The sequence below is a fragment of the Pollicipes pollicipes genome, unplaced genomic scaffold (assembly GCF_011947565.3).
Source record: "Pollicipes pollicipes isolate AB1234 unplaced genomic scaffold, Ppol_2.1 Scaffold_4740;HRSCAF=5597_pilon_pilon_pilon, whole genome shotgun sequence".
Lineage (NCBI taxonomy): Eukaryota > Metazoa > Arthropoda > Thecostraca > Pollicipedomorpha > Pollicipedidae > Pollicipes > Pollicipes pollicipes.
The window spans coordinates 15,932,022-15,942,057 of NW_023596545.1; the positions used below are offsets into that span (position 1 = coordinate 15,932,022).

The 10,036-nt window shown below is 49.9% G+C and overlaps 1 protein-coding gene across 3 annotated transcripts; it reads right to left on the minus strand.

Annotated features, from left to right (window-relative positions):
* Positions 1-881: 881 nt before the first annotated feature.
* LOC119099162 (lysM and putative peptidoglycan-binding domain-containing protein 1) lies at positions 882-7,575 on the minus strand. 3 transcript variants are annotated; one of them, XM_037222270.1, is made up of 5 exons: positions 7,340-7,572; positions 6,383-6,584; positions 4,464-4,777; positions 2,663-2,756; positions 2,183-2,313 (listed from the first exon to the last, which is right to left on the minus strand). In XM_037222270.1, exons 1-4 carry the CDS (start codon positions 7,348-7,350, stop codon positions 2,678-2,680), a joined length of 606 nt encoding a protein of 201 aa, XP_037078165.1. In that variant the 5' UTR covers positions 7,351-7,572; the 3' UTR covers positions 2,183-2,313; positions 2,663-2,677. The 3 variants fall into 3 exon arrangements, with proteins under 3 accessions (XP_037078163.1, XP_037078164.1, XP_037078165.1); XM_037222268.1 differs by lacking the exon at positions 2,663-2,756 and having other exon boundaries at positions 882-2,313; positions 7,340-7,575; XM_037222269.1 differs by lacking the exons at positions 2,663-2,756; positions 7,340-7,572 and adding an exon at positions 7,080-7,162 and having other exon boundaries at positions 882-2,313.
* Positions 7,576-10,036: the final 2,461 nt, after the last annotated feature.

Here is a 10,036-nt window from a genome sequence, read left to right on the forward strand (position 1 = left end):
TGTAGGCATGAAGGTAAAGACAGAGGAAACTCGAGGCGTTCATTCCCATCATATGTGCGAATGATCTAGCCTATACTTTACACGGACACTGCCGCGGTGCACTTTGGCACGAACGGCACATAACCGATATTACGCCAATGTCACCGGGATGAAAAGGCGCGAGTCCCTGAGAGTTCGCTTATAGATGGCAAACAGAATGTCACGACAGAAAGGAATACAACGGACGTACGCATTCGGTGCCCAGCGCCAACAGCGTCACAAAAACCTGGAACAATCTAGGGGGATTAGGCGTGCCACAGCTGCGTTTTTTTTGTTTTTTGTTCGAGAACGCCCACTCGCGACCAGGAAAGGGAATTTTCAACCACTGCATGCAGAGCAAGGTAAGTACTGTCATGTGTGCACATTTTCTACAGCTAGCGGCACGGTTACGATTACGATGAAATGCCGTCGTCGCACGGCTGTCATTACGGTGTTCTGCTCCCCTCGCCCCCCCCCCCTCCCCTCAGCCTCAACTTCAGGCCCGTGAAGACCAAAACTTTGCACAAATAGTGGAGTGTAGAACAAACGGTTGACAACGCAGTTAAAGAAGCGATTTGCAGTAGGATCAACTCTTTCAACGTACGCCCCCGAGCTCCTCCGCGTCTCACTCCGCTTCGTCCCGTTAAGGATCACGGGCTTCGCCTCGTTTAACATTTGCTTCGCTTCGTCTCGTCAGAGACCATCAGCTCCGCCTCATTACAGACTCTGCAATGGTTGTGGTTCCGGACGGCCAAGCAGCGATGACGTAAGCCGTCTCCAACAGGCGTGAAACACATTGGGCCCCAGTCAGCAAAATGTCAATCATCTGTTTACATCGCTTGCTATTTTGTTCCATGACGAAACATGATAAAATAATGTATTTTGCCGCCATGGGCCACACACGTTACACTCTTCCTCCAAGCTAGTCTGTCCAATGGTTGCCAACCTGGAATCCACACCACACAGACCGCCACCACCCAGCAGTCGGTGCATCATGCGGACGTGATTCCAGAGCCGGTCAGAACACTAAAGGGCGACGGACAGCCGTCGAGCCACGACACACCCCACGGTCCCGCATACCAGAGCTGCCGGCCATCAATGGCCACGGCGTGCTCAGCTCGCCCAGCCGTCGGAACAGATATCGTCTGTATGAACGCCCCCGGCAATACGTGCTGCCATCTTTGTATCCATCAAGTGACTAGACCTTAATGATAGTGGCCCCTAGATGGTGGAAGCGACCCATTGGCGACTTTAGGTTGGCGTATCATAATCGCGCAAACGGAACATAATTATGCATTCATAGGCTGTTCAAAATTATACGTAAACCTGCAGTATGCATCCCATAATGAAATCCCGTTACAAACTAAGGCTACGCAGAAGACTAGACCAGTTCATTGTGAGAAACAAACTTACTTTACGAGCGCGGCTGACTCGCAAGAGCACGTAAGCACCTGCCTCGCCTCCAATCAACACATAAACATGTTCGAAACATCAACATTCGGCGGCATATGAGCACACTTACAATCTCCGATCATCACAGAAACTGCGGCATCAGCCTCACATATGAAAAACCTACCACAGCTTTCCACGACAGAGGGGGGCAACGACAGGAACCGCTCGTCCGACCAGCTCCCGCCGAGCATGACGTGCGCACATTCTACTTTTAAATTTTTGTCATCACCCACAATGCCAACCATAATCAGTGAAGCATACCCCAGTAAAAGGAGCAAGGATATCAGCATCAATATAATCACTGCAGAGATTGATTCGTCCGAAGTGCAAAGCAGCCTATTATAATTCCTGCCTGCCAAAACGTTTCCCCTGCCTTTAAGACGCAACGCAAACCAACTGCTCCGTATGGTTCTGTTTTTGTCCACCGGCGGTAACAGAGACGATCAGCGCGGCAAGCTGACTGCCCCTCCCTGACAGATGGCTGCGTTAAGTAGGACAGATCGTCTACACCGTGCGTCCCAACCGTGAACCGAACCAGGAGCAGCGTCAGCCGACCAAACGCGCGTCACGCCCGTGGCAAGCCGTGCTGCCGGAGACCGCCGCTGCAGCCGCGGCGGCGAGAGACGCGCCAGGCGAGCCGGCGGCGCGGACCGTGGCCGCCATCACAGCTCGAAGATGTCGTTGTGCCGCGTCTCGGTGCGGCGGCGGGCGGCCTCGAGACGCCGCGAGCCGCGCACGGCCGTGGTCGGCACGGCGGCCGGGTCAGTCGGCCGGTACAGGCGGTCACGCAGCCGCGAGTGCGCCGGCCGCACGAACAGCACGTCCTCGTCCGTCTCCGAGAGGCTGCCGGCCGGTCGGTCGGGCAGACGGTCAGACAGGCGCGACAGTCAGGCGGCCCGCGACCCACACACACGCGTGCTCTGGTGTACGGTGAGCTGGCGAGAGCACGGCCGATAGCACAGTGGCACGACACGTTTTAAGACCGGTATGGCTGAAGTGATCGACCAACAGCGGTCGCTCAGCGTCGCTCAGGGGTGCAGTCGCACAGCGCTGAACAAAGCCGAAAGCCGCCACTTAGCAAAGCGGGCGGGAGCGAGGGAACTGGCATGCGATAGTGACCTTTCCCGCGCCAAGCAGCTGCTCAACAGTCACGAAAGCATGCCAATTACAGCAGAGCATGAAGAAATCTGACCTAATATAGCACATGTCACACGGCGGATTCGTCAAAGTCGTCGTTAAAGTTATTCCACTTGGTTCGCGCGAACGCCACCGCCTCGCTTCCCCAACTGAAAGAGAGGCGACAGACGCTGTAGAACCTGGTGTGAAGAAACGTCTCAAACTGGACGACGGCACATCTAATGCAGTAGGCAGCCCGATTCATTTGGCACACATGACCTGAGTGTATCCAAAGCAACCCCGGTGTTGTCTGTCCCCATGTCATCTCAAATCACATCTATGGTACATGCAAAAAGTAAGACCAACGAGGCCGCTGTGATAGTTCCAGCACACGCCCCGGGGATGGTCCGGGAACGGCCAGATGTTTGCCTTACAAAACTAGAGGGGGCATAGATACTTCGACCTGCGTATCCAGGTATCTGTGCTTCGATCTGGGGGGAGGGGGAGGGGGGGGGGGGGGCAGAATGTGAACGTTAAGAAGGCGTAGTAGAAGTCAACAAAGTTTACCCAGCATGGACACTTCAAGAACATAACATACATAAAATTTCCAATCTTTTCCCAATATCTTGACAAGAACGCTGTCAGCGGTTTAGTGTGTGTATGTAGATGGTCAAAACATTGCCTCACAATCTCACGTCATATTTACATTTCCCGAAAATAGGGGCTGCAATATCAAAGCCCACTCCATCATTTATTAGTTAGTGTCATTTCCAACATGAGTGGCCGTAGCATCATTTACATGGTCATGTTAACTGCATTGGAATGGGTTTGAAAAAACAAAACACCCTAATAATTAAGCTAACAAACACATGTCAAATGAAAGGACTTAGGGGTCATCATAACTGAAATGAGGGCCATGGGTATAAGTGGGATTTTGAACTATTTTGCAAAGCCTCAATCCTATATTCTACACAATGCTCTAAACAATCAAGAAAGGGTCATTAATGACACAAAGCCAAACACATGATGGCATGCAAACTTTGCCTCCAATGCAGTCCAGGATGTGCAATTAAATCATTCTTAAAATCATTTAGGGATAGGCTCTCTCTCTCTCTCTCTCTCTCTCTCTCCTTACTCTCTCTTCTCTCTCTCTATCTCTCTCTCTCTCTCTCTCCTCTCTCTCTCTCTCTCTCTCCTCTCTCTCTCTCTCTCTCTCTCTCTCTCTCTCTCTCTCTCTCTCTCTCTCTCTCTCTCTCTCTCTCTCTCTCTCTCTCTTCTCTCTCTCTCTCTCTCTCTCTCTCTCTCTTCTCTCTCCTATCTCTCTCTCTCTCTCTCTCTTCTCTCTCTCTCTCTCTCTCTCTCTCTCTCTATCTCTCTCTCTTCTCTCTCTCCTCTCTCCTCTTCTCTCTCTCTCTCTCTCTCTCTCTCTCTCTCTCTCTCTCTCTCTCTCTCCTCTCTCTCTCTCTCTATCTCTCTCTCTATCTCTCTCTTTCTCTCTCTCGTCTCTCTCTCTCTCTCTCTCTCTCTCTCTCTCTCTCTCTATCTCTCTGTCTCTCTCTCTCCTCTCTCTCTCTCTCTCTCTCTCTCTCTCTCTCTCTCTCTCTCTCTCTCTCTCATGCCTAAAAATATGCCAGTTGCAACATGAAAATACAGCCAAATGACGACTATGCACGCGAAAGACACGTGTCACGCACAGCAGCCGTGGCATACATAAACCCTTACATGTCAGATGTATGACGAAGGAGACACATTCCACTAGCTGCGGAGCACAAAGACCAGGAACTATCAGCCAACTACAGCAGCCATGCAGGGTCTAGCCTGACCGGGCGCCGCTGTGGCGCGCCCCAGCCGCCCGACCTCACCAGCCGACCACTCACGGTTGGCAGGTCTCCAGCTTCTTGACGCTGCGCCGGCTGCTGGCGATGACGCTGTCGATGTTGCTGAGGAAGTCGGCGGCGCTCTGCTCAGACTTGTCGAGCTCTGTCTGCGAGCTGGTGCGGTGCAGGCCGTTGGTGCGCGTAGAGCACGAGGAGGACGAGTGGAGGCTGTCGAGGCTGGTGGAGCCCGACAGCACGGCGCCCTCTGGCGCCGATACGTCGCCCGGTTCCAGCGGGACAGGCACCAGCAGTGTCCGGCGCAGGTGCAGACTGTCGTTGGTCCACAGCCGATTGGCCCGCTTCAGCTGCTCCATCTGCCAGAACACAGTGTGACATGGTGCTGTAACATGTGGTCACTGTTGGTATGACCTCTGGCATACATTGAATGAAGAAGGATTGCTTCTAATGAAAAGAAGCCATTTTAAAACCAATCTGTGTCCACTGCAGTGTCTGGCCATGAGTCCGGAATTTCTGAGAGCAGAGTGAGCAGAGGAGGCAAACCTTATTGCAGAATGCAGAAAACCTGACACCCTTGACCAGATATGTGCCTGACCCTCCCCCCCAAATCCCAGGATCTCTTAAGCATGGAACCCTACAGAATCCTGCACACCCTTAGGATCTAGGCACATGTGTGCCCTTAACATTACTGAGGTAATACTTTCACTTTCTTGGAATAATACATCCTTCACACTCAGCCACACTGCTGGATACATCATTCAAATAACAGCAAAATTTGCAACACACATTTGAATGACATTATTTTGAGAGCTTCATATGGGATGCAACATACAGATTATATAACACAAATCAACATTTTCTGTAACAGGACCTATTTTTTGGCCAAAAATTCCTTCCTTGCTGTGTCATAGGCCTATGTGCACTCTCTACCCATTTTGAAACTGATTGGCATTAAATAACATACCTATGTACTCAAATGAACAAATAAAATTAATGAATAACAGTGCTTTCCAAACATCCTGTAAAATAATTATCAGAGAAAGACATGCAGCATACAAAAACTGAGCACCAGTTATACTGTGGTGTTGGCAGAACAATTCATGTCATGAGTGTAAATTTCACTAAAGCATCATTTTCAGGAGGGAACGAGACCAAGCCTATTCAGCTTACATTAAATGCTGGCCAAAAATATGGTTTATATGTTATCTTGGAATACAGTCTAATAGTGTTTTCTTGAGATTAAGCATAAGATGTGGCTCTATGCTCTAACCAGCTTGCACAAAATGCATCTACTGCACTGAATGCCTAGGCCACAAAAGTGTGATGAACCTTGTACCTGTGTGCACAAAACTTGGGCCACAACACACTGAGCTGAATTATGAGCACTTCAAAGCAAAAACTGTTTGAGTGCAATTTTGCACACCACTTTTAACTCAGCATCTTAACTCTTCCAATATTGGCTTTTGTGCACTGGAATTGGTGGCATTGAGAGCCAAACTTGGAGCACAGGACTTTTCGGAGTCGGTTGACTAAAATCGTTAAATCTTGACCACCTGTCATTCCTACCCTGGACATCTATTTTTTTGGCAGATTGGCCTCTGACCCTCCCATACCCTGAGCACCCACACCTCACTGTAAAACCACATCTTGAGTTGCCCACATTTTTTTAGCTACAAAATTTGCATGCATCAACAGTGCATACAATGCACATCTCATGTTTATGACATCTTTATGAAAAATGTAATATATAGTTACTATCACAATTAATCATTGGTCTGCACTACAATGTGGTGCATTACGTATTAAAAACATTCTGAATGCATTAAAAGCATCCTGAATGCATTAAGAACATCCTGAATGCATTAAAAACATCCTGAACGCATTAAAAACATCCTGAGTATGTCCCCATATTGATCACGTTACGATGCTCATGATAGTGCGCCATAAACGAAACACCTTACCGTGACGTTGTGTTTCAGAGAAATGCCCTGCAGCGTGTCCCCAACTTGCACTTCATAGGTAATAAACCTTTCAGGCTTCTTTATATATGTTGATGTACTCCCATACTTGCGCTGATCCTTGTTAAACGAAGAGATTAAAGACCTCTCCTCATCATTCGAGTACGCCATTTTCGTCTCATTCAATGTCGCCAAGACAAGCATTCTGAAATCACCGAAACAGCTGATTCCCATGTCACGTGCCTGCCTCACTCCCTATTTAACGGCAACTAGGACGAACTCGCATTATTACGGGATACACTTTGGGTAACGACACTTCTCGAGCAAGTTGAAGGTAAAATCAAGTTGCATCAGAGTGAAGAGAAGGTACCTACTTTTTTAGATGGCAAGTGTCTTAACATGTACCGTCGACACACAAATGCCCCACTGCTGCAGTGTAAACGATGCACTCATGCATCTCCGCAATATGTTCACTCGGTAACGTGTATGATACGATTATTTGCAGCAATTCGTGACAACGGTTCTACCCGCATCGTTTACCAACGATTTGGTACAGCTGGGATATAGCTGGTAACTAGCATGCACTTACTTGCCAAACACTTGACAATAAAAAGGGCAAAACTATTTGGTTTTACTAGGAATTCCGATCCCATTTCTTGCATCGCCGTACTGAAAACACCACAGCGAAGAAATATCTTACCAAAGTTTGAACGCCTGTCGGAGCTCTGCGTTCCGCATCACACAGAAGGAAAAGTAAGAGCTGACCCACTTAGCGTGTGCTAGTGACCAGGGACATCATATAACGTAAGCAAATCGTCGACGGGCCAACCAAAACAGACCATCTGAGCTCTGTCATTGGATGCAAACATAAAACAGAACCCTACACTGCCTGGGCCGATCCCGATTGCGATCCCGATTCTACGAGCGCTGTGCTAAAGCGATTGGCAGCGGTAAACTCACTGTCCCTGCATGATCTCCGACTGGATTGCTGCGTCCTCCTTCTACCACGTCTTCTGGAGGGGCTGCCGTATGCATGCTGAAGACCGCAGCCGCCCGCACGTGCTCTAGTGTGAGCTCCTTGTCACTGACGTCGTCCGGACTCCCCATCTTCGTCAGCCGTCGGTCTCCACTGCGAGCCCACTTTCCCAACGCGGTAGCTCTCTCTCTCTCTCTCTCTCTCTCTCTCTCTCTCTCTCTCTCTCTCTCTCTCGCTCACACGCACCCTGTCCGCGCGCGCTGGGCGGCGCACTGCGCGCCAAGGCGCCGCCGGAGTCACGCGCCCCGCTCAAGGCCGGTCACGGCCGGACTACCTGCCCGACCGGTGGGCGGGCGGCGGGCGGCGGGCGGCGTCGCACCTGACACACCGGAGGCCGGGCCGGGTGACACCGGTCGAGCGGCCGGCCGTCCGCTGCCTCACGCCGCCTGCCCGGCCGTCGCGATGGAGGCGCGCTCGCAGAGGGGCGGTCGGCTGGGAGCGTGGGTCGGCTCTTATCGGCGCCTCCTCACGGCTATCGCCGTTCGACGGTCAGAAGCAGGGCACGTGTGATCGACGTTCGAGCACCTTCGAAACGGCTGGTCTTTTACGGCTCCGATACGTCAGACGACAAGACGGAGAGGAAATTCAAAACGTAGCGACATCATGCCGTTCGGAAGTTTAGATCCAATTATTTTACTGTTACCAAGAGACAAACCAAATTTGGAGCGAGGTTCGCGCATGATTTTGCATCGTTCATGCGGTGCTCTTTTGGTATGATGAAACGCGACTGAAAATTCCTCACTTTGCTGGGTAAGCATTTTATACCTTTGGAAGGCACTTGGGTTGCTCGTCAACGTTCGTCGTGTCTAATTCAGCAACCACAAATCATCAACAGAATACGTCAATCGGCGCTAAAGGAATTGCCTGTCATTTGAAGATATTGAAACAATCATCAGACATGGTGAAACAAGCTCAGTGCTCAACTCAGATGGAACAGCTGTTGGCCTACTTTTTACTGTCAAGACTACTCTAGACAGCACAATTCTCCGTTTAATGAATATATTCTTAAATGTGTCCAGCTTTGATTACACCATGGTGCCTTGCATCACCTTGATTGAGAGCCAATTGATGGTCGTAGGATCCAGAAATCCCGTTCACGATCGCCAGATCTGAACGCCTCGGCGATTATATTTTATGCCGAACTGTAGTCTCAATGCCAATTATTGGACACCTGCGACGATAAGGGATCTTTTACATCAGCGTGGGCCTGCGTCTATTTGGGAACAAATGGCCGGATCAGGGGACCTCCGGCATCAGGGAAACCACCAATGTATGATGTGTCCCTTTAAGGGTTTGGCATTGACCAGGGGATCCCGTCCCTGTATCACTGGCATGGCAGCCGGCAGGCATCCCACGCTGTGACCGAACGACTGAAGCCCCTGAGCGGGAAATAAAATGTGTTCCCTTTTGGTCTACCCACTGGTTCCCTTGCCCATAGAAGAAAAGGGGTTTCCCTAGTGTTTAACAGGGCGAATCACAATGAGGTCAAAAATGAAAAACGCCAACACAATTAAGGCGTCCACCCTTGTTCACGATCATCATGTGAAGCAACTTGCATAAAACAGTTTTGGGCCGGCGTACTCACAACCTTAGGAACAAGAACACCAATGGCCGGGTTTGCAGTCTCCATGCGACCGAGCGCCGTTGGTCACTGCCGCTAACACCGGGTGGTGGGTGTCTGGAGCCCGAGAACAGCCATCGCGAAACAGTGCTGCCAAAAATCTTTGAAAACTATTCGCACCATTAAGAAAATGGACAGCGGCGTATATTGAACTTGAATAATTTTGAGATAATCCTCTGCAGAGATAAACAGCGACAGTAACACGAAAATAGAGATTGTACCTTTAACGGTCTAATCCTACCACCAAATTCTTGCAACGGTTCGCCATGCTATGAATGCTAATCAGTTCATATTAAAAACCCAGAAAATGCACAGATGAAACATGCTCCTGGAGCACTTTCCAAACGTTCCAATTGACGTCGTAAAGCATTCAAAAGTATTTCCTTCATGAACGTTGTCGTTTTCGTCCGCCCGTCTGTCAGCGCCTAGTATTAAACACGAGACCGACGCGGCGCGGCCCACGGAGACTGCAACGCCGGGCGTCAGGGTTTTTGTTGTCAGACTCGCGAGTGCGCATGACCAAAACTTGGAAATGTAATTCTTCCCCTATTTCATGCTCAACAAGTTGAACCAAAACAGGTGGATGTAAATGCAAATTTACGACCTTATTTCGATATAATATCTACGTTCACGATACCCCTGTAGAACACAGAAAAAAGTCGGTACAGTCCCTGAGTGCTATCGGCTTAGGAAGACTCCGCTGACACTTTGTAAATTAATAGGACCGGTGAGTTTACTTTGTTTTATCGACTTCAAAATACAAACAGCATCGTATCTATTGGCGACTCCTTGCTTTTAAGAAGGGCAGAGCTCTCCTCTAAATCAAATGGACCATATCCGATGTTTTTAAGGGGCGGGGGGGGGGGGGGGGCCTTTCTCCAGGACACCAGGCTTAGTCATCCCGGTGTCCCACCCCACAATTACCAAGACTTAAGCTGCGTCCTTGCGTCGGTACACTCACGGAGCACCGAGAATGTGCATGTAAATATCACCCCATGGT